The sequence below is a fragment of the Cervus canadensis genome, chromosome 11 (genome assembly GCF_019320065.1).
Source record: "Cervus canadensis isolate Bull #8, Minnesota chromosome 11, ASM1932006v1, whole genome shotgun sequence".
NCBI lineage: Eukaryota > Metazoa > Chordata > Mammalia > Artiodactyla > Cervidae > Cervus > Cervus canadensis.
Genome location: NC_057396.1, coordinates 48,651,083 through 48,676,010, shown reverse-complemented (window position 1 = coordinate 48,676,010; position 24,928 = coordinate 48,651,083). Strand labels below are relative to the sequence as shown.

General features: G+C 43.4%; 1 protein-coding gene across 4 annotated transcripts in view; it reads left to right on the top strand.

Moving 5' to 3' along the window:
- Positions 1-24,928, top strand: part of C2CD3 (C2 domain containing 3 centriole elongation regulator) — a 119,275-nt gene that overhangs the window by 86,573 nt on the left and 7,774 nt on the right. For 3 of the 4 annotated variants that reach the window (XM_043482672.1, XM_043482675.1, XM_043482673.1), the window contains exons 27-32: positions 246-451; positions 1,468-1,601; positions 4,452-4,613; positions 8,020-8,240; positions 10,336-11,257; positions 17,411-17,522. In XM_043482672.1, coding sequence (XP_043338607.1) covers positions 246-451; positions 1,468-1,601; positions 4,452-4,613; positions 8,020-8,240; positions 10,336-11,257; positions 17,411-17,522 — 1,757 coding nt within the window. The other variant, XM_043482676.1, reaches the window with a different exon arrangement.

Genomic DNA, 24,928 nt, shown 5'->3' with positions numbered 1-24,928 from the left:
TGTTTTCCAGTAGCCTATATGAAGAGGACAGAGCCTAACCCTGCCAGCTTTTCCCTACCATACAAAAAAATATACAGTTGGAAAACAAGCTATGGTTGCCAGTCTCTTATCCTCGTTATCTGTACTCTCTGTTGATTGTGGAATCACTGAACCCTCCCACCCCCTAAACCACCTCTGTGCCACCTCGAAGCCCCGTGGCAAGATGTGCCCGGCCACACTGCCCAGCTCTTCTTTCTCCCCCACAGATGAGGAGAGGGTGATTGGCTTTGCCTCTGTGGACCTTTCCCCACTTCTCTCTGGCTTCCAGTTTGTCTGTGGCTGGTACAACATCACAGACTTCAGTGGAGAGTGCCAAGGGCAGATAAAAGTTGCTATCTCCCCTTTGGAGAGTTTGATTCATTTCAAAGAAGAAAGGCAAGCAAGACGTGTGGTGGGGAACCCAGGATCACTGGTATGTATCTTTATTCACATCCTTAACCAATAAAGTTCTACTGAGCAAAACCTATAAGATAATTTACATGTGTTTGGTACTTTCCAGTGTACAGAATGCATTTCTGGTTTTTTTTTTTTTTTTTTTTTTTTTTTTTTTTTTTTTTTTTGCATTTCTGTTTTATAATGACTTCATGATGTTTTGGGGTGAAAATGTTCTGAAATTACACGGTGGTGATGGATGCTATTGAAAAACCACTGAATTGAACACTTCCTTTCAAAGGGTGAATTTTATGATACATGAATTAAATCTCAATTTTTTAAATAAAATAAGGTTAGATAGAGTGTGGAACCTGAAACCACATTAGATAAACTTTAAAAATAAAAAGTGACGGTAACATCTTTGGTCTCTTAAAAAAAATGAGAAAATGGGAAGAGGGAAATTGATGTTAGTAAGTATAGACAACTCTTTCAGGGAGTTTAACCGTAAAGGAAAAGAGAATTTTCCAGACTGTCCCAGATAGGGGAGCTCTGTCAAGGGCAGACTGTGTCACGCATGCCTGATCCAGGGTTTGGCAGAGTGGGGTTCAGTAAATGTCAGATGAGTTACTGAGTGAATAAACGCATGCATGAGAATGACAGTTTAAATAATCCCGTTTGTAGGAGGGCATTTTCTTTACATCAGCCCGAGTAATCATGTGATAAGAACTATCACAGCCAGATTATCCTCACATGTAAAGAAAATGTAAGATATCCAGCCAGGGGTTCACAAACTAGATGGAGGAAACAAGAGCATAAATAAAAATAAAGCAACTTTTAAAAAGCAGTCTGACATTGTAGTTTGTAAAATGGGGATGATAATAGTACCTCCCTCATAAGAGTGATATATAAATGAGAAAATACATATAAATTGCTTGGTACAGTGTTCAACAGAAAATAGTAAGTTATACCTATACAATAAGTTTTACAAATTTATTTATACTGCTTTATTCCAAAAGGATTTGTGACAAGTGTGCCGTTTTCTCATTGCTTCCGCAGACCCCGGTGTACAGTACCTTCTCCTTCCCTGCCTCTGCTGTGTACACTGCATTCCCTGGCTGCACTGCGGGACAGACCCCAGAACTGCCTGCTCACCCCTCATCAAAGGACGTTGATTTCTCCTCTCCTGGGAGGTGAGTGATTTCTTGATGACAGGAAGAGATGGGGTCCAGAATGGAAGTGTGCAAAGTAGCTTGTCATTTCTCTTTCCTTTATTAGGGGAAGAAATGAGAAACAGGCAAAGACTAGTGATCTTCTTTCATAAGCCCAGGGAACCCCAAGATCATATGAAAACAAAATTTTTATAAAATTAGGTACTAGAAGTTTTACTGCTATCAAAAGGATAGTTTCAGTGCAAGGGATTCGTTTCTTCTCAGAGACCTTTAACCTTCATGCCTAAAATCAGTCATCAGCTATGTGAGAAACATATCATGACCTTTCCCCTCCCAAACCTATGTGCCAGGTTATTGTGTAAAAAGCACCTGGCGTTCTCATTTCACCAAACTAACTGGATATGCTTATGTATATTAGGGCTAGAATATATTCCATCCTGTCAAAGGATAGAATCTAAGATTTAAGGTTGCTTCTTTCCACCCCACTCTCCTCAGGCCTTAGTGCCATTTGGCATCCCTCTGCCTCCATCAGTCTTTTCCACGTCTCTCTCTTCACTTTAGGGAGAAGGCAAGGGATCGTGTAGCAGCCACTCCTACAGCAGCAGTTACTGAGGAGACCATTTATTCCAGGAAAGATGCTGTTATACTGCTTAGCCACGCAAAGGCGTGTCTCAGCACTGTGTAGCTTTTCCACCACATGAAGAGAGCCTCTGCATAGAAGGAGCCCATGTATCTGTGAAGCCCTAGTTTAGAAAATTTCTGTTACCTGTTTTATAGATGTTACATTGAACATAGCTAGTCAATGAGACAGTCAAAGGAATCTCAAAATAATTATGCTGAGAGAGAACAGCTAGACAAAGAGTACATTGTATGTGATTCCATTTGTATAAAATTCTAGAAAATGTGTACTAACCTGTAGTGACAGAAGGCGAATCAGTCTTCAGCCATAGCACCCTGAACATGCCCGATCTGGTTTCTGATCTCAGAAACTAAGCTCGAATGGGAGAAAGCAAATCAGTGGTTGCCTAGAGACAAAGCAGGATGAACGGAGTGGGAAGGAGGGAGGAATTTTGAAAGATAGGAGGAAACTTTAGGTGTGATGGATATGTTCATTATCTTGAAATGGTAATGGTTTCCTTAGAGGTACATTTGTGTCAAAACACATCATACTGTACACTTTAAATATGTGAAGTTTATTGTATATCAGTTATACCTTAATAAAGCAATGGTTCTCAGACATTTCCACTTCAAAATTCTTTTATACTCCTAAAAATTGCTGGTGACCTCAGAGAGGTTTCTGTAGGTTTTAACTGTCAGTTTTTACCGTATTATAAATTTAAACTGAGAAACTTTAATGTCTTACAGTTCTTTTAATTTTTATTGAAATTTAATTGATTTACAATATACAATTTTATTGAAATATAGTTGACTTACATCATGTCAGTTCCGGTGTACAGCACAGTGATCCAGTTATTCCTTTGCAGATTCTTTTCTCTACAGGTTTTCACAAAATGTTGAGTATAGTTGCCTGTGCTCTACAGTAGGTCCTCACTTTTTTTATTTCTTGGCTGTGATAGGTCATTGCTGCACGTGGGCTCTCTGTAGTTGCCATACGTGGGGCCTCCTCTTTGCTGCAGTGTGTGGGCTTCTCCTCGTGGTGGCGCCTCTTGTTGTGGAGTCCAGGCTCTGAGTGCGCTGGCTTCAGTAGTTGTGGTCCATGGGCTTAGTTGCTCCTCAGCATGTAGGATCTTCCTGGCTACTAGGGATTGAGCTGGTGTCTTACATTGCAAGGTGGATTCTTAACCACTGGATCACCAGGGAGGCCCTATCTTTTTTTTTTTTTTAATGTTTTTATTTTTTTGGCCTCACTGTGTAGCACGTGGGATCTTAGTTCCCCAGCAAGGGATCAAACCCATTCCCCCTGTATTGGAAGTGCAGAGTCCTTACTGCTGGACCACCAGGGAATTCCCAGTTATCTATTTTATATATAGTAGTGTGTATATCGGAGAAGGCAATGGCACCCCACTCCAGTACTCTTGCCTGGAAAATCCCATGGACAGAGGAGCCTGGTAGGCTGCAGTCCATGGGGTTGCAGAGTCGGACACGACTGAAGTGACTTAGCAGCAGTAGCAGCAGTGTGTATATATATTAGTATGCTAGTTTTATATATATATATATGTTAGTTTTATATATATTAGTGTGCTAATCCCAACCTTCTAATTTATCCTTCCCCCACCACCCCAAATTGAGAAACTTTTAAAATGTAATATATAAAATCAGTTGTATTTCTATACATCAGCCATGAATGATCCAAAATGAAATTGAAAAAATGAGTAGATTTACAATACCGTCAAAAAGAATAAAATACTTAAGAATAAATTTAACCAGGAAAGTGCAGAATGTATTTTCTGAAAACTATAAACCATTGTTGAAAGAAATTAAAGTTCTAAATAAATCGGAAGATATCTGTGTTCATGGATTAGAAGACTTAATATTGTAAAAATGGCAGTATTTCCCAAATTGATCTATAGATTCAACATACTCCCTATATCACAAGTCTCTGCTGGATTCCTTATGGAAATGGGCAAGCTAGTCCTCTAATATTGTGGTTACTGTTATTTCAGATCTGTGTTTTTAAAAAATCACTGAGGCTATAAGGTAGAGAATTTATAAAAGGAGAAGGAATAAAACTGTAGGCAGAATTACTCAGGAGGTAATTGTAATCCAAGCACTTGAGCCAGTGAAGCTAGAACTGTGGTGATGGGGATGGATCTGCAGTGCCATGTCAGGAGGGTGAGTTGTTTGTTGTCACAAATTTATTGTTTTCTTATCGGTTGGGAATATATTTTGCCCCCACTTATTTTCAAACAGAAGTGGTACCACAAGAAGCCAGGCATCACGCCATGAAGAGCATGTGCAGAACATCCGCCGATTCCATGAATCCCTGCAGCAGGCAGAGGCAGTCTTGCCAAATGACGACAGACTGACCACCTCACCCTTGTCCTCCCGTACCTCCATTCTGACTTCTCTCAGGTGAGACTCTCCACTGAGAAAAGACACGGAGAACCATAGTGGAGCACAAGGTGAATGGGCAAAGGCAGCCTGCAGTATGTTTTCCATTAGCTACCACTGCTCTGGGATGTTTTGCAGGGGCTTTCATGTATGTTCATGTCAAGGTGGACCTGGAACCTGTCTCAGCTTGGAGCCTTCCATCCCTTCAGGGGGCTATAGTACTGGCCCAGCTATAAATACAGAAACTTTAGATGAGTCACCAAATAACCACCCTCACATCTACTCTACAATTTACAAAGCCTCATCCTGCCTCCTGTCTTTATCCTCACAGCCACTGGGTGCTTCCAGACCAGCATCTGCCCTGTTAATGCTTCCCTGTCTCTTTCTTAGCTCAGTCAGCATCTGAGCCAGAAAAGCACTGTGAGAATTGGAAGGATCTTTACAGATCATCTGGACCAGCCCCTGGTTTACCTAGTAAGAAGGGTGGTGCAGTGGGAAGGATTTGGCTTCAGAGTCAGATAGACTTGATTTCCAATCATGGCTCTGCCATTCCCAGCAGAGGAGACAGCTATGTTGCCATTATAGTTATAACCATGGTATGTATGATTAAGATTCCAGATTTCCTGACCAAGAGTACATGGAGGAATGAGTAACATTCTAGGTTGGTCATGGAAAGATATAAAGAAGTCACATTTGAACTGGTCTTTAAAGGAACAAGTCAACAAATGTGAAGGGCATTCTGTTCAGGAAAAAAATGTTGTAAGGAGCATGAAACAATAAGCCCAGTTTGGGAAAGCAGTGAAGTTAGAGTGAAGCTGAGCATAAGATGTAAGGAGCAGGACAAGTTCTGTGGGAGGCAGATCTTGAAGGGTATTGAGCATCAGGCTGTTTGGACTTGACTTTCAAATGGAAAGATAATAGGGCTGGGAGGAAGAGCATGTGTAAAATTTGACAAAACAAATATTAAAAAAGGATTTTGTTTTGAAAAAATTAATAACCTATTGTTTGATTTCATAAAACAAACTCAAAATGAAAGATTAGCAAAATCTTTTTTGGTGGGACATGGGTTAGAATGGACTGATCAGTTGCACTGTAGACTGGGGAACTGCTCAAACTTATAAGGAAGTAATATGTTCACTTTCTCAGTTTAGTAAGATGCTAGAGACTGCAGGCCAAGTAAAACCATCAACAGTTTGGCTGCATTTTATTAGATCATTCACATGACACACTGGAACCCAATGAAGAAAGAGAAAAAGGAACTCTACTTTGCCCTGGAGCAGTTTCTCTCAGCCTCAGCACCTTTGACATCTGAGCCATGTATTTTGCCTCTGGGGGCCTGTCCTGGCATTGTAGGATATTTAGCGGCATCCCTGGTCTCTGTCCACCAAATACTAGTGGCACTCCTCCCCAACATGTGACAACCAAAAATGTCTCCATATGTTGCCAGATGTCCCCCTGGGGCTAAAACCATCAGGCTACAAACCACTGCCCTAGAGGAGTGGTTCTCAAAATTTAGTGTGTTTCAGAATCACATGAAGGGCTTGTTAAAACAATGATTGCTGGAACCCACCCGTAAGTTCCTGATTCAGTAAGTCTAGGATGGAGCCCAAGAATTTGCATCACTCAGGTGACGCTGCCTCTAGTCCTAGAGCCAGGTTTTGAGAACCACTGCCATAGACAGATTCTCTACAAAAGAGATGAAACAAGATACTGTCAATTTTGCATTACTTCTTTGGGTTCACGAAGCCCTAAAACAAGTGTTTCATTTGAGTCACAGCAATCCTGTGAGGCCTGCAGGGTGAGTATTACCAAACTTTTTTCACAGATGAGAAAATTGCAGCTTGGTGTCAATAGGTTCCATACCCAGAACCTCAAACGAGGGCAGTTGGGTTGGCATATTTTCTAAAGCTTCATCAAGTTTACATATGTCTGCATGCTCCTGCTTCAGGTATTTAATCTGTGTAGCATAAACCCAGATGTAAACACCTAAGTAAATCTACTGTGATTTGATAGAGTTGTGGCTTCTAGTGATAGACTAAGGATCAGCTTTGTCCTCTCATTTAATTTAGATTCAACTCTAAGATACACAGACTGTTCTTAACAAAAGGATAGACTTTCTGTTTACTTCACAGGTGTTTAATGTCTGTGTTTTGCCAGTCGTGCCAGGCACATTGAGAAACCTAGAGAAATAGAGAAGTTTGATATACTGTCTTCTGTTACCAGATGCTCACGGCCTAGTTAGGGAAGCTAAACTAACTAACACATAATGAAAAAACTAAGGGAAATTTTAAGGCAGAAGGTTAGATGCCAAGAGTGAAGGAGTTGAAGGGAGAGATGGTCCACTGATTTGGGGCAGTGGACTCTGAAAGGGAGAAATATGACCTACACCTTAAAAAGTGAATAGGACAGGGACAGAGAAGAGAGCAGCTTGAACGCAGGTTCTGGCATGCAGAGGTGTGAGGCAGAAATGAACCCAGTTAGAACAGAGCCCATTTACTATAATGGAAAAAGCATAAGTCTTGGAGTTCCAATTTCTGAGTAACTGTGTGCTACTGCGTGTCTAGACAAATCATTTAAATTCTCTGAACCTCACATTCCTTATTTGTAAAACAGTAATTGCTGACCTCATCTGGTTGGATGAGTATTAAACAAGATAATGTATTTGAAAGCATAAAACATAAAATCCTATGCAAGTGAAGGTGATCATGGTTGGTATAATTTCTCATTGGAATAGTAAGAATGAATGTAGCCCCATTTAAGATTTTTGAATTAAAGATTTTTAAGTTATTTATTCATGTCTGTTTATCCATTCAGCATTCATTTTTTGTGCCAAGCACTGTCCTAGGTGCAGTAGATACAAAGGAGTCAGCACAGAATTCACATCACATTAGGGGAAATTGATGTGAAACAAATCATGTGGTTGAAGAGTATAGAAAGAACTGTAGAGCACAGAGGAATGGCCCTTAAACCAACTTAGAGGGTCAGGGAAGGCTTGCTATAAGAGGTCATTTGTTTGAAGGATCAAGAGTGGTTGTTGTTGTTTAGTCACTAAGGCATGTCCTCCTCTTTGCAACCCCATGGACTGAAGTATGCCAGAAATGGCTTTAAGGTAGTACAGATCAGTGCTAGCCCAGAGTTAGGGAAAGTGAGGACTGGAATGATGATAAGAATGTTTCCTTATAAGGAGGTAGAATATTTGCTAGACATGAGAAGAGGAATTACATTAGCCAGACAGAATGAGGAAAATGTCCTAGGCAGTGGGATTGTAGTCGAAGGATGAATTGGTGGATTGGAGAGAGGGGGACCCTGCTGTTAATAGATCAAGTGAGAGTAAGTTCCTAGTTCAAGCAATAGAATGTCAAGGGAACATAAAAGATGCTCGTAATCCTAGTAAATGACCCTTTTGTCTTCTCCCTCTCTTTTGCAGGAGGAATCTGAGTGAGCTAGATCAGATGCAGCGGTACTTCAGCCAGAAGCTCACCAAGCCTTTACTCCCCCTCAGCCCTCAGACCCACACTGCCATCTTGCAGTGCCAGGAGAGTCAGACGGACCGTCTTCGGCCAGCAGCCAGCAGCCTAGACCCTGAGAGCCAGTGCATCCTGGAGAAATCCAATAACCTGGTGTTGCAAGTCAGCTCCTTAATCACGGGTATGGCTGTTGTTGAGTTACTGTCACTGGGTGCTTATTCAAAAAGCATTTAAATGTGTGCAGACAAGCCCTTATGACAGATAGAGACCAACAACTGTCACCATCTTACTTGCCATCTTCCTTTTGGAAAGAGAGAATGTGTGCAATGGAAAGAGCACTAGACTAAGAGGCATGAGACCCGAGTTAAGTCCTTGGTGGGTTTCTGGCACGGCCGTACTATTTGACTATGAGGATGTACTTTGCCTTCTCGAGCTTCAGTTTCCCCAACCAGAAAAAGGGTGGGGGGGAGTGGGTTCGGTGATTTCTGCAGTGGTAGTTTCTGAACACATGCCACTGTATTTTCTGAAAAACTCAACTACAAATATTAAAAATTTTAATTCTCAAGGCCAGAAGACTGCATTTTTAGCAAGCACCCCAGATGATTCTAGATGTTGGTAGTCCACAGTCCACCCTTTCAAAAACCCCTTAAAATGGTAATTCTTGCTTTACTGCATTAAAATTATTGAGAGAACTTTAAAAAATCCAGATCCCAGGCTGCACTACAGGTCAGGTATATCAGAATCTCTGAGGGTGGGGCCCAGCCATCAGGATTTTTCAAAACTCTCTGGGTCATTCTGTTCTGCAACCCAGACAGAGAGCGCTCTAGAACAAGTATTTCCAACTTGCCTGAGCATAAGAATCACCTGGGACACATATTTTGAAATATGAATTCCTGGGTCGTGCTCTGCTCCTCTGAATCAGAATCTAGAGTTAAGGTCTGGAAAACTGTACGAAGCACACCTGGGGGAATACTGAGAAGTCAACTAGATCAGCATCTTTAGCCCTCACTTGGTATCACTTTTGCTCAAGCAAAATGTGTCGATTCTACAGAGGGATGAGTAAGTTCAGTTTTTTCCCTTTAAAAGGAGGAAAAAAGCCACCATGGTTGCTATTAGACACAAATCTAATCTTCTCCCAGATATATAACCTGTTGGTAACCAGGACCACAGATGTGTGCTCTTTGGCTTCCACTTGCTTGGAAATAAGCAGTCAGCTCTTTATTGATCACCAACTATGCCAGACATTATTGTGTTTCTAGTTTCAGCAGTATACAGTGGTGGACAAGACAGGCATTGTCTGTGCTTTCATCAAGCATACATTCTATGGTCAACCGAAGAAGCTGCCCCCCAGAAAGAAAGCATAAGAGCACAAAAGAAGGAGGCTTGTTTGAGGTGGAGGTGAGAGTGGATTAGGGGAATCCCTTTAAAGGTTAGAGGTAAAGAGAGCAAGGAGAATCAAAGGCTTAAAGCTGAAGGGCGTTAAAGGCAAGCTTGGGGGTTTAATCTTTATTCTGAAAGAAAATGGGGAGTTCTAAGCAAGGAATGACAGAAGGAGAACTGATTTTCACAAGGAGAGAATGAATGTTGAAAGGAGCTACTGATTGCCTATGTATGGCCTCATTTATGTTCATTCATCTCATGTATTTTTCACCATAACCCTGTGAAAAGGGTGGTGTTTTATCATGTTGTAAAAATAAACAGACTTATGATAGTTTGCTCGTAACCACAAAGTTGACAAGTGACAGTAGATATTTGAACCCGATATTGGCTCCAAAGCCTGTGCTCCTTTCACGCTGCCTCCATTCTCTCGGTGTATCTCCCTTGCCTTACCATTTGGGTGATGGGTATTTCCTTGCTTTTATTTTCCAAGTAAATAGTTCTAATAATTGTCATCAAATAGGTAAATAAGTGGATTCTCATTTTGGTTTTTGATATAGGTAATTACTGACGTAAATGGAAGCTTGAACATGCCCACCGGGACTCCCAGCTCCCAAGAATTCCTGAGCATGAGCAGATAGTCTCTGAAAGCGTTTCCGCAGATGTAACCACAGCTATAAATAGATTAGATTTTGGTCCTCTGATATTAGAATAAAGTGCTAGAAATTGTATTGCCTTGAATATAGTTTCATTGATTCTTGGGAGTGAATTAACTATTATCTTTGAGATTTATTCGAAGTCTGATTGCAAGACTCCATCTGAAACTGGAAGCTGGTGTGGGAGAGTTGAGTGGTCTGTGGCCATACCTTGTAGTAAGAGTGATATCTGTTACTGTTCAGATCTGCAGACTCTCACCAGGAATTCTCCAGGATCTGTGAGTTCTCACCAAGCCAGGAGTAGAAGCAGAGAAGTCCCCACCCTCCCAGACGCTCAGGACAGAGGAACCATGCAAGAACGGAGCACAAGTCCAGACCTGCCATTGGCAAGAGCTCCAGATGAGGACAGGAACTCCCCACCTCCCTCTGCTCTTAAGGAGACTTCAAGTGGAAGAGGAAAGCTTCCTGAGGCCCTGGAGCACACGGAACCCATCACAAAAGTGCAGAGCACTGAGGACACCGAGGCAGGCCCGGCCTTCAGTGATGAGGACTATGAGGAAGACGTCATTGAGCCCAGGACCCTCAATGAGATCACCACTGTGACAGACAAAACTAGCCCGTGGTCCAGTTTCATGTCAGATGCAAGTGACGGCATGAGCCCTCAGCCTGATGAGGTCCACAGGGAAGGCTTCTCTTGTCCTTCAGAGTCTTTCCCCAGAGAGGAGCTCAGGGTCAGAAGTAGCTTTCTGTCCAGCCCAGAAAGGACTGTCAGTGCCTACTTGCATAGGCAAGGTTCTCCAAGCCAAAGTACTTTGTCTTGTGAGGGTGTGGCCTCTAAGGCCAGGGTTGGAGAGCCTGCCTCAGCAGACCCACAGCTCACCTCCCACATGAGACTCTCAGGAGCCCAGCAGAGTGACACTTGTGTTGGATGGCGCTCACCAAAGGCAGACCAGGACCAGGGCCCCAAGCCACAGTCCCAGGCTAAGAAGGAAGTGGCCTATGATGAGCTAAGTGATTCTGCTGATAGCTCCGAGAAATTCCCTCTGCAGCCAGCATCTGAAAGCAGAAGGGAAAACCATAAGGAGCCACCCATCACTTGCCCTGACATCAGGCAGAAGCAGACAACCTCTGGGTCAGAGGTGTCCACGAGTCAGAGCCTCCTCCTGTATCCTTTGGTGTTTCCCCCAAGTAACCCCTTAAGCCATCTTTAGGCATTTTGGATGCTGGTATTTAGACCAGCCACATGAGTGAGCTGTGCCCCCCCTCCCAATCAAATGCACTCAGAGGCATAGGAATCCCCTTTCTACTGAAAACTCACCTGCACTGACCAGGTGCTATGATTCTACCATTATCATCAGGCCTCTGAAGCATAATGCTTTGCACTGGCTTTAGATGTTGGTAGCACATTCACTGGGCTTCCCTTGTGGCTCAGTCGGTAAAGAATCCACCTGCAATGCGGGAGATGGGGTTTGATTCCTGGGTTGGGAAGATCCCCTGGAAGAGGACATGGCAACCCACTCCAGTATTCTTGCCTGGAGAATCCTGTGGACAGAGGAGTCTGGCGGGCTACAGTCCATGGGGTCACAAAGAGTCAGAGCGACTAAGCACAGCACATTCATTAGCCTATCCTAGCCTGATTTATCTGATTAATTTCGGGTATTTTACACCTGAAGGCAAAGCTCTGCATCTAAGGTTATGAGACCATTAATCTCAGTTGAAATTTCAGGGGAGGGTATAGAGAAAGGGGAAGAAGAGTCCTACCAGTGATTGAGCATTTACCATGTGCTGGGTGCTTTACATACATTCCAAGTTCAGTTATCACAAGTCTTTAAAGTTGGTATCTTTTTTTTTTTTTTTAATATTTGTTTATTTTGGCTGCACTGGGTTTTAGTTGCAGCCTGAGGGGTCTTTAATTGTGACATGTGGAATCTAGTTCCCTGACCAGGTGAACCCAGGCCCCCTGCATTGGGAGCTTGAAGTCTTAGCCACTGGACCACCAGGGAAGTCCTTAAAGTCAGTATCATTTCTGTTTTGCATGTAACGAAACAAAGACTCAGAATTATAGTGACATCTACTATTTAATTTTTTTTTTTAGGCAAGGGATGGGGCCTTGGTATAGGGGGAGTGGGTACCATTGAAATGGTCTTGCCCACACCCCCCAGGATGGCAGTGTTGGTTGGGAGAAGTGTGTCTAACACTCCCTCTCTTCCTCCTTTAAAATGCGGATGGGCATGTTATGGGGAAAGGAAACCAATTAGGACCATCAGTAACCCTCTCATCCATAGCCTAAACAGCTGATTGATCAGCTCACATGATATCCCAGTGACAAAGAGGTTATCGCATGGCCAGTGGGGGAGCAGGCTGCCTTTGTGGCACTTTGCAGTGATTTCTCTGCTAGAAGTCAGGGACCTGGCTTCAACCCTTCGAGACCCAGCTCTTACTACTTGTGTAACTTTAGGTGTATAGTTTAACCCTTCTGAGCCTCGATTTCTTCACTTATAAGATGGAGGTAATAATCCCTTATCAGACTGTATGCTCCAGGGAAGTCAAGGGCCTTGTCATTCTCTGTGTCCCCAGACATCGCACACAAAAAAGGTCAGTAATATAGACTGAAGTGAGCTATCAGTTTCACAGGATTCTTGAGAAAATCAAATGAGTGGGAACATTTGTACATACCACACAGATGATTCTGGATGCAAGACAGACAGAAACCTGAGGGTTGGGGAGTATGGGCTCAGGAGAGACTTAAGCATGAAATGGCTGGAGGCTGAGCACTGAGAGCAGTCTCTCGAGGTTGTTTCTTGCCTCCCTCACCCGGGCTTCTACCACCTCTGCCTCTGCAGTCAGTTTCTGTGTGCTCAGAATTTATGGTCAGTGGAGGAGCAGTCACATGTGCCCAGGTCCCAAGGGTACTGCTGTAATTCGGGCCTTCCAAACTTCATTCTTCCAAAAAGTAAGTATACCCAGGCCCTGTGCTATGTAATTGCAGGCCCAAAAGCACAATTGATAAAGTGCTGCACTCAATATGCCAGTGAATTTGGAAAACTCAGCAGTGGCCACAGGACTGGAAAAGGTCAATTTTCATTCCAGTCCCAAAGAAAGGCAATGCCAAAGAATGCTCAAACTACCACACAATTGCACTCATCTCACAAGCTAGCAAAGTAATGCTCAAAATTTTCCCAAGCCAGGCTTCAACAGCATGTAAACCATGAAATTCCAGATATTCAAGCTGGATTTACAAAAGGGAGAGGAACCAGAGATCAAGTTGCCAATATCCGTTGGATCATAGAAAAAGTAAGAGAGTTCCGGAAAAACATCTACTTCTGCTTTATTCACTGTGCCAAAGCCTTTGACTGTGTGGATCACAACAGACTGTAGAAAATTCTTTTTTTTTTTTTTTTTGGAAAATTCTTAAAAGAGATGGGAATACCAGATCACCTGACCTGCCTCCTGAGAAATCTGTATGCAGGTCAGGAAGCAACAGTTAGAACTGGACATGGAACAACAGACTGTTTCCAAATAGGGACAGGAATACATCAAGGCTGTATATTGTCACCCTGCTTATTTAACTCATATGCAGAGTACATCATGTGAAAGGCTGGATGAAGCACAAGCTGAAATCAAGATTGCCAGGAGAAATATCAATAACCTCAGATATGCAGATGACACGACCCTTGTGGCAGAAAGCGAAGAAGAACTAAAGAGCCTCTTGATGAAAGGGAAAGAGGAGAGTGAAAAAGTAGGCTTAAGATTCAACATTCAGAAAACTAAGATCATGGCATCTGGTCCCATCACTTCATGGCAAATAGATGGGGAAACAATGGAAACAGTGGGAGACTTATTTGGGGAGGCTCCAAAATCACTGCAGATGGTGACTGCAGCCTTGAAATTAAAAGATGCTTGCTTCTTGGAAGAAAAGCTATGACCAACCTAGACAGCATATTGAAAAGCTTTGCCAACAAAGGTCTGTCTCATCAAAGCTATGGTTTTTCTAGTAGTCATGTATGGATGTGAGAGTTGGACTATAAAGAAAGCTGAGCACTGAAGAAAAGCTGAGTGCTTTTGAACTGTGGTGTTGGAGAAGACTCTTGCGAGTCCCTTGGACTGCAAGGAGATCCAACCAGTCAGTCCTAAAGGAAGTCAGTCTTGAATATTCATTGGAAGGACTGATGCTGAAGCTGAAACCCCAATAGTTTGGCCATCTGATACAACGAGCTGACTCGCTGGAAAAGACCCTGATGCTGGTGACGATTGAAGACAGGAGGAGGAGGGGACAACAGAGGATGAGATGGTTGGATGGCATCACCGACACAATAGACATGAGTTTGAGTAAGCTCCGGGAGTTGGTGGTGGACAGGGAAGCCTGGCGTCCCGCAGTCCATGGGGTTGCAAAGAGTTAGACACAACTGAGCGACTGAACTGAACCGTGCTACATAATAAGTGCAGAGGTTTGAATCAAACCCTACCTCAAGAAGTTCCCATATTAGGTAGGAGACAGGTAATGACAGCAGCAAATTAAAACAGTACTTTTCTCGTGGGGGTTTTGTGAAAATTAACAATGTAAACTACTTAGTATAGTGCTGGTAGGTAAACAGTGTTCAGCAAATGTTAGTGTATGGTTGGTCAGATTTACACATTAAAGAATTCTCCCAGTGCCTTGTAGAGGGTGGGTAGGTCAGGAGAGACCAGAAGCAAGGAGACCAGGTAGGAAACTTGCAGTAATAATGACAAATAAAGTCTGACCTAAAGCATAGACTGCTTTATGATGAGGGAGAAGGGGAGGGATTTGATAGGATTAAATAGGGGCAGGGGATGAGAAAGACAAAAACGGAAAGATATGACTTAGAGATTTCTGTCACAAGTAGGTCATTTACCGGGTAAGGAGCAGCGCACAGTTAATTTGGAGGGAAGAAGCAGATTTCCATTTTGCATATTTGCATTTTCATTTTGCCTGTGAGAGGAGGACATGCTGGCTTGGAATTCAAGATGAGCTCTGCTCTAAAGGTCAGTGTCTCTGGAAACAGACGAGGATAGCAGGGAGAGAGGGAAAGGGAGAGCCACGCAAGGCAGATCCCTAAGGATCACCAGCACATGAGGGCAGGGGGAGCAGAGACCAGCACAGAGGAGGCAGTGGAGGGCTGGTCAGAGAGATGGGGGTAGCAGTTTCAGGGAGTGGTGGTCATCACCCTGATGCTCAAGGCGGTTCCAGCAGAAAGTGGGCTGACATGTATTCGCTGGCTTTTGTGTTAGGAGGACAGTGCAGAGGTAGGGATGGAAAGCAGGTTTCAGTGGGGGAGGGAACCAGTGGTAACTTTTCCCTCTCAACTAGGGAGCCAGGAACAGCTGACACTGATGGAGTACATGCTCTTTATCAGGCGCCATTCTAAGCACTCTGCATGTATAACATCATTTAATCCTTAAAAGGTATAGTTATTATATCCCATCTAATAGGTGAAGGAACAAGCCCAAAATGTGAACTTGCCTGAAGTTACCGTCTAATATAAGACAGATTACTGATGGAGTAGTACCCTTAGAAAGGCAGTTGGTGCCGGGCTGAGAAGGGGAGTTTTGTGTTTCAGACACACTCTGAACCCCTCACAGCAAAGCTGTTCTCCCCACAGTATCAGCTGACTCTCAGGCAGAGTCCCCAGCAGTCAGAGCGGCAACAACAGCTAGGCCCTACCTCACAGAGCCCTCTGAGGAAGTCTGAGTTCAAAGGGCTCTTTTCTTCATGGTCTCCAACTCCACTCCCACCCTCTCTGTAGAAAATTCGGGGACTTGAGCCAAAGCAAGAAATGCCTTTCACTCATTCTGTAGATATTTATTAAACATTTATTGTGTCCCAGGTACTATACTAGGTGACAGGAATATAGTATGAAGAAGAGCTCATATTTGCCCTCCTCAAGTTCAAAGTCTAGCATTAGAGCAGTATTAGACCAGTTTGCATCAGAACCTCACTTAGCTTACTTAATAGAAACAAAAATGTAGACCATCAAAGTAGTCCCCTCCCCGGAATTCCCTGGCAGTCCAGTGGTTAGGACTCGGTGCTTTCATTCCATGGCCCAGGTTCAGTCCCTAGTCGGAGAGGTAAGATCCTGCAAGCCTCGGGGAGGGGCCAAAAAACAGTCCCCTCCCAAACTCAGTCAGTGCTTTGAACAAATAGTACTGGGTGTCTCCAGAGGATACAGAGAAGTGCGACTACAGTACCTGCCTTCTAGAGCTCACGTCACAATGGTGGATCGGCTGTGCCCACTTAGAGCCATTTCTGGGTGTGAGCACAGAACACCCAGTAGGACAGGCCCTCCTTCAGTGCCCGGCACCACCTTCCATCCTAAGGCACTGCCCTGGAGCTGCCTTCCCACGCCCACCCTGTCAGGTTCTGACCAGCAGGCCCTCAGCAAGAATCATCCAGTGCTTGCTACCTGTCAGCCTCATGCGGGCTCTAAGGAGTTAGTGAGGTGACTGAAGGAAGTACAGTGGCACTGCCTTTGTGAAGCTTAGTGAATATTGAGGGAAACAAATGGAGAATCATATCAGATTAAATAAGGATTAGCCTTTGTTTCATGAAGGCTATGGTTTTTCCAGTCGTCATGTGTGGATGTGAGAGTTGGACTGTGAAGAAGGCTGAGCACCGAAGAATTGATGCTTTTGAACTGTGGTGTTGGAGAAGACTCTTGAGAGTCCCTTGGACTGCAAGGAGATCCAGTCAGTCCGTCCTAAAGGAGATCAGTCCTGGGTGTTCATTGGAAGGACTGATGCTGAAGCCAAAACTCCAATACTTTGGCCACCTCATGTGAAGAACTGATTCATTGGAAAAGACCCTGATGCTGGGAGGGATTGGGGGCAGGAGAAGGGGATGACAGAGGATGAGATGGCTGGATGGCATCACTGACTCGATGGACATGAGTTTGAGTAAACTCCAGAAGTTGGTGATGGACAGGGAGGCCTGGCGTGCTGCAATTCATGGGGTCGCAAAGACTGAACAACTGAACTGAACTGACTGAGCCTTTTTTTCAGACTGTGCTCTGGACTAGGAAGGAGGAATTATTGTGGGCTATAATTTAGAGAAGGCTTCCTGGAGAAGGTGAGATTTGAAGTGACCCATAAAGTATAAACTGATCTATATCTATACTACATCTGTACCTGTACCTCTAATGGAGTTCACAGGGTCTTCTCAGCAGAGGGAACCACTTGAGCAAAGGATTCGTGGACAGGAGTAAGTTGGGTGGGGCTGGGGGAATAAAGGAGTGGTTGAGGTCAAAGGAAACGGGTCAGGAGACGATTTCCAGGTATTTGTGTCCCTTAACTACCTTTACAGCCCAGAGCCCGTTGTGGTCCCCAACTTCTTTCTACCTCCCCAGCAGTTGGAGGCCTCCCTGCGGATGCTCTCTGTCTCCGCAGCTCTGCCACCGCCAGCCACAACAGATCAGGTAAGAGGATACCCAGCTGACCTGTTTCCTGTAGAGTCATTATCTCTTCAGTGAAAGCGTACAGAATGCAGAGTGGCCCCGGCCACACTCCTGGAAAGGTGGTCACAGTGGTCACTCTCTTGCGCTGAGCTTATTCTGTGGGCACAACAGTGAAGGAGCTCAAGAAAAGTGAGGAAGTGCACATGTGTAAAGAGCAAGGCATTGTTAGCTAAGATGACAGGAGAATTAGCACGGAAGCGTAAAAACAGAACTCAGCTAAAATACGCATACTGAGTGCTGCGGAAGCTTCAAGCAGGAGATGCAGAGACCAGATTATTCATCGTGCAGCCAAATTAGGTGCTTAGAACCTTGGTACAAGTCCTAGCTGTCATCTATTCTTCCTTGGCACAGCACCTAACTTTTCTAATATCTATTTCTCGAAATCATTCAGCATATATTTACTGAGTACCTGTGCTGTATCAGGCATTGTGCTAGGTGTTGAGTGTACAGTAGTAAATAAGGCAAATTCCCAGTCTTAATGGAGTACAAATCGTAAACAAAAAATATTTACCAACTGTGATGAGTACTAGATGCTCTGAGAAAGAACAGGCTGTCTGAAGAGGCAGTGTTTAAGCTGAAAATGATGATCATGGCAGTGCTGGCCAGGTACCCCACACTGTTTGAAGCACTTTGTTAGCACTTTTACTTCAGCAGCCTTATGAAGTACATCCTTGTATCTCTTTTAAGGTGAGAAAACTGAGGCACAAAGAGGTAAAATAACTTGGTTCACACAAGTAGTGAAGTGGTAGAACCAGAATTGGAACCCAACCATTTTGGTTTCAAATTCTGTGTTTCTAACTACTGTACTCTGCTGAGGAGACACAAAACCACTGCCTCATGCAGCTTTTATTTTTAATTCCCCTTTTTATTATTTGGGCATGGGCACCCAATTTATAAATGAAATTTTGGAGTAAATTTCTGTTGGTTATACAGTCACAATGGTTAAAGTCATCTCACCTGCAATCCAGGGAAGACTTTTTTTTAAAATTTTTATTTTATATTGGAGAATAATTGATTTAAAATGTTTCAGGCATATAGTAAATTGATTCAGTTATATATATATATATCTCCATTCTTTTTCAGATTCTTTTCCCATATAGGTTATTACAGAACATTGCATTCCCTATGTTACACAGTAGATCCTTGTTGATTATCTGTTTTATATTTATTAATAGTGGTGTCTATATGTTAATCCCATACTCCCAGTTTACCTCTCCCACACGCACACCTTTTGTCTTTGGGAATTGTAAGTTTGAAGTCTGTGAATCTATTTCTGTTTGGTAAACAAGTTTTTGTATCATGTTTTAGATTTCCCCATATAAGTGATATCATATGATATTTGTCTTTGACTTAATTCACTTAGTATGATCAACTTTAGGTACATCCATGTTGCTGCAAATGGCATTATTTCATTGTTTTCTATGGCTGAGTAATATTCCATTGTATGTCTCCCATATCTTCTTTATCCATTTTTCTGCCATTGGATATTTTGGTTGCTTCCATGTCTTGGCTATATTAAGTAGTGCTGTGTCTGTATACTGTGCTGTATACTGGGGTGCATGTATCCTTTTGGATTATGGTTTTTCCCTTGATATAAGCCCAGGAGTAGGATTGTTGGATCTGTTGGATCTGGATTGGTAGCTCTGTTTTTAGTTTTTGAGGAACCTCCGTACTGTTCTCCTTAGTGGTTATACCAATTTACATTCCCTTTTCTCCACACCCTCACCAGTATTTATTATTTGTAGACTTTTTGAGATCCATCCAGTCCATCCTAAAGGAAATCAGTCCTGAATATTCATTGGAAGGACTGATGCTGAAGCTGAAACTCCAATACTTTGGCCACCTGATGCAAAGAACTGACTCATTTGAAAAGAACCTGATGCTGGGAAAGATTGAAGGCGGGAGGAGAAGGGGATGACAGAGGATGAGATGGTTGGATGGTATCACTGACTCGATGGACATGAGTTTGAGTAAACTCCAGGAGTTGGTGATGGACAGGGAGGTCTGGTGTGCTGCAATCCATGGGGTCACAAAGAGTCGGACTAAGCGACTGAACTGAACTGATGATGGACATTCTGACCAGTGTGAGATGATACCTTATTGTGGTTTTGATTTGCATTTCTCTGGTAATTAGCAGTGTTGAGCATCTTTTCACGTACTTTGGCCTTCTATATGTATTCTCTGGAGAAATGTCTGTTTAGATCCTCTGCATTTTTTGATTGAGGTCTTTGTATGTTTTGGAGATTAATCCCTTGTCAGTTGCTTCATTTGCAAATATTTTCTCCCATTCTGTGTGTTGTCTTTTCATATTGTTTATGGGTTCCTTTGATGTGCAAAAGCTTTTAAGTTTAATTAGGTCTCATTTGTTTATATTTTATTTTCATTACTCTAGGAGGTGGATAGTAGAGCTTTGAAAAAGCCATTTTAGAGAATAATACATGCTGTGAGCAAAATGTATTAGCTTATTTGTTAATTATAATAGCTAACTCCTATTTAATGCTTACTATGTACTAGACATTATTCTAAGCACTTTACATGTATAAACCGATTTAATTCTCCCAAGAACCCAACCGGAGAGGTACTATTGTTATCCCTACTTAATAGATGAGAAAACTAAGACTAATACAGAACTTCCCATACAGACCTACAAGGTATTGTAGTTTTTATTCTATAGAAACTGAGACACATATAAAGTTAAGTATGTTCTCACCTGCCCAGGGTCTCCTAGCCAGTAAAGAAAAATGTATGACTCCAAACTGTGCTTTCCATTGCACCATTTTAAAATCATGACATTCGGCTTACAGTATAGTTTTCTAGCTAATTTACCTTCTTTCTGTAGGTCTCCTTTTGCAGTTAACATTTGAACATTTTTTGTGCTCTTCCAGAGCCTACTTTGATGACAGATGGAGTCAGTCCAGAAGTATCCTGGAAACCTGGGGTATAGTCCTAAAGAGATGTCTGTTCTTTCATTGGTTTCCTTCCACTTCTCCCTCATCTACCCCAGCACCATTTTAAGGACACCTCGTTTATTTGGCACATGGATCAGTCTTCAGTTCCCACACATCTCAGTTTTTATCAGATATGTATTCCTGTCCTAGAGGAGGAGAGGTGCAAGTCCCCACCAGGAGCTTGCATTTCTGGGGCCTTATTTCTGCCCTGGCTCAGGTCACTGGTTCATCCCCTTCTGCTCTGCATCTCCCCGTGCATGTCCTTTGTATCTACAGCAGCACTTACGCCAGCATAGCAGGGCCGTGTCCAGCACCAAGCGCAAGCTTTTGAGCAAGACCACCTATGAAGTGAAATAACGAATCTGCCACGTAGCTTGGTGATCTTTGGCAGGGGACTTGGCCTTTCTCTTTTTTTTTTTTTTTTTTGAAGTAATATTAGGCTAATATAATTCTTACCTAATAAGAGGATGATAAGAATTACCCTAGAGGAAAAAAAAGCAGACACTGTTAGTTTTCTTTCCCTCTTCCCCTCCCAGCCAAGTGGGTGAAATGTCAGTGAGTTGTGCCCTGTAGGAAGGGAAGCCTTTGAGTCACTGTGTCCAAGCCAAACAGAACTGCTCTTCCTGCTTTTGTGTTTCTGCCTTCATGATGTGCCAGCTCCTGGATGACTTATTGTCTTCAATCTATTAGATATAAATACAAAGGATGGGAGGGGAAGATACAAGAATGTTTACTTCAGTTAACAAGCACGTCTAGTTCTGAGAAAGATAAGCCTCAAACACTTCTCAGCCTTTTCCACTGTTATCTTGGGTTGCGTTGGGTCTCTGTTGCTGCACGGTCTTTCTCTGGCTGCGGTGCGCAGGTTTCTCCTTGCCATGGCTTCTCCTGTTGCAGAGAAACTCTAGTGCACACGGGCTCAGTAGTTGTGGCACAGAGGCTTAAGTTGTCCCGAGGTGTGTGGAATCTTCCCAGACCAGGGATCCCTGAATTGGCAAGCGGACTCTTAACCACTGGATGACCAGGGAAGTCTGCCTTTTTTCTTTCTTGCCCACAACAAAACTCCATGGTTTGCTGCTGTCAGAACACCTGTCTCCTCAGGACCTCATCTTGGGTCCTAGTTAGGGTAGCCAGTCATCACAGTTCACCCAGAATTGTCTCATTCAGCACTGGATGTCCCCAGGACCCAGGCAACATCAGGATGCTGGCCATCCTCACTGGTTATGAGCCTCTCACTACTTGATGTGTTTGTAGCAGTATGTTTTCTCCGTCCTATGCTCTTGGCTTCATTCCTCCTTTACACCCTGGTCTCAGCCTATTACAGTTTCCCTTCAGCATGAAGAACCTCCTTCAGAATTTCATACAGTGCAGACCTGTGGGGAACTGATGCTGTCAACTTCAGTTGGCTGAAGATATATTTTACCTTCATTTTACAAACGTATTTTTTTCCCACTGGATATAGAATTCAAACTTGAATTGTGTTTGTTTTAGCATTTTACTTATTTATTTTTGGCCACTCTAAGGATCTTGGTTCCCTGACTAGAGATTGAACCCAGGCCCTCAGCAATGAAAGCTCTGCATCCTAACCATGGGACCACCAAGCAATTCCATTTAGAACTGTCCCTCCACATTCTACTGACTTCCATTGTTTCTGATGAGAAACAACTGTAATTCTCATTGCTGTTGCCTCAAATGTTATATGACCTTTATTCTTTGGCTGCTTTTAATATTTGTGTGTCTGGTTTTTAACAGTTTGACTACAACCGTACATAGTTGTAGAGGTAGGGGATTGGATGAGGAAGAAGAGCACATAGTCTATTCAATAATATTGATGATGCTTTAGTTCTTAGGTTGGATTGTGGATTTATAGATGTTCATTTTTATTATGCTTCATAATTTACATATGTTACATATTCTCTGGTATGTTACACAGTGAAACACAAAATCATATGTAATTTAAATTTTAAGAATGATTGAATGGTGACAAAATAGAGACACCAGCTTCTTCCATAGATTTGGCTAGGAATATGGATCGGAGTAGCAGCTGAGATGGGAAGTTTGGTTTTTGTTTTTATGAGAAAGGCTACAGTTTTTTCTGAGTGCCAAGTACAGTGACCAGTAGAGAAAGAGAGAAGAGGAAGATGCTGGAGTGGGAAAGAGAATAAAGAAACTACGCCCTGGGTTGTAGAGATTGCATGAGATCCAGAGCATGTGTGGGTTAGCCTTCTGAGAAGTAGAAAACTCACCCTGCAGCATCCAGGCAGGCAAAGAAGGCGGGTACTAAAGCAGATGGGACTAGATGTGGTAATGGAGTTTCCCATTTGATAAAAGCTTCTGTTTTCTTGTCTTCTGTTTTTGGTTAGGTTTCAGGCACAGTCAACAGCTCAAAGTGAGAGGTAGGCAGGGGAGGGCCGGAGCCTTGTCCTGTATCCCCAGCTTGAGGATTCCATCTATTTTGCCTCTTCCTAAGGCCCTGACTTCCCTGGTGGCTCAGATGGTAAAGCGTCTGCCTGCAATGCGGAAGAGCTGAGTTCAGTCCCTGGGTCGAGAAGATCCTCTGGAAAAGGAAATGGCAACCCACTCCAGTACTCTTGCCTGGAAAATCCCATGGACAGAGGAGCCTGGTAGGCTATAGTCCATGGGGTCGCAAACAGTCAGACATGACTGAGCAACTTCACTTAAGGCCCTAAAGGCTCAAGAGGAGCCTTTGAGAGGCTGGACTCTTCTCAAGCAGTGTCCTGGGACAGCTATACAGTAGCTCACCTGGCTTCACAAGATCTAAGGGAAGGCCCAGTCCTTCTTCCACACTCAAACAGTGCACCTGAAGCCAGGAACTTAACTTCCCAGACAGTCTCCACTTCCAGCATTTGTGAGACTGGTGTTTTCCCTCTGTCCCCCACAGTGTAGTGGATACAGGACTCTGTGTGACCTTTGTCAGATCTTCTGATCTTTCTGAGTCGGTGTCATCTGTCAGATGGGGTTATAAGGCCTGAAAGCCTGATTGTACTGAACAGAACCAGGTGTCACACAGAGAGTGTAGGGGGAGTTCTCAGCCCTCCTTCCTCATGACTGTTTGATCTTCTGGCTTTCACCTCTTCAAGAAGCAAAAGAGGGAGAAGGATGGAGGGTCTGGCAGGAACACTCCACAGCCATCCAGTGGCACATTTGAAATTATTGGGTTGGCAAAAAAAGTTTGTTTGGGTTTTTCCATAACGTGCAGAAAAAAATCCAAACAAACCTTTTCGCCTACCCGATACTTAGGAATCAGTCAGGTTCTGCTATTTTCTGCTTTCTCTTCCTTCTTTGTGATAAAGTAACTCTTCACCAGGACAGCTCCCTGGTTTTGTTTATAGTTACATCTGATTCTGTTTGCTTTGTTGCCAGGGGCAAATTAATTTTATCAAATTCCCTAAAAAGGAGGTAGAGGGTGCAACAGCATTAGTGTATGTGTTGTTTTCCCCAGGCTTACGTCTTCTGCTCTTGCAAATGTTTCTTTGGGAAAGTCTCAGCCACTTCAGTTATTACAGTTTGACTCTCGAACCCTTACTTTCAGCCTAGACTTCTCTGCCATGCTGTAGACACATGTGGGTCCAGCAGCATCCTGAAGTCTTTTAGTTGATGTTACAAACAGTTTGGCACATCCAGAACTTGAGCCTGTTACCTTCCTTTGCACACCTGCCCCTACTACGTGCATCCCTTATCTCAGTAGATGCGACCACCATCCTGTAGTTACCCTGCCGGAGTATATGTGTCATCTTCCCTTCCTCCTCCCCTCCTCCTACTCTACCCCCCACACCTACAGCCGTCTATCACCGAGGCCTGTTAATTCTGTCCCCTAAATATTGTTGAATCCACTCCTCACCATTCCATTATCTCGTCCCAGTCATCTCCTCCACAGCTGTTTCTAACCAGTCTACTCATTCCCACTCCCTCCCACTGCTGTGCCTCTCCAAACTGCATCTCCACCAGCCTTGCCCGCTGTAATGGACTTTTACCACACTCTACTCCAGAGGATGGAGGGATTCTTCAAGGTTGTCAAAAAAAAAACTTCCATATTCCTAAACCAGTTATTCAGTCTGAGTGCCCAGCTTATTTGACCTGTCAGCAGCATAGGACACACTTGGCCTCTCTCCTGTGAACAGTTGTTTCCCTGTTTAAACAGGCATCAGTGCTTCTCGGTTCTTCTCCTCCCTTGCTGGCAGCTCCTGCTCAGCCGCCTTTGCTGGTTTTCCTCATTTCTTCTACTTCCTCATTCTTCTACCCGTGAATACACGGGTGACCCAGGATGTGGTCTTATACTTCTCTATTTGCACTTACTTTCTAGATGACCTTGTCTGATCTCAAGGCTTTGAATCCCATTTATACATTGAAGACTCACAATGACCATCTTAGCCCAGACCTATCCTTTGACTCTAGGTTCGT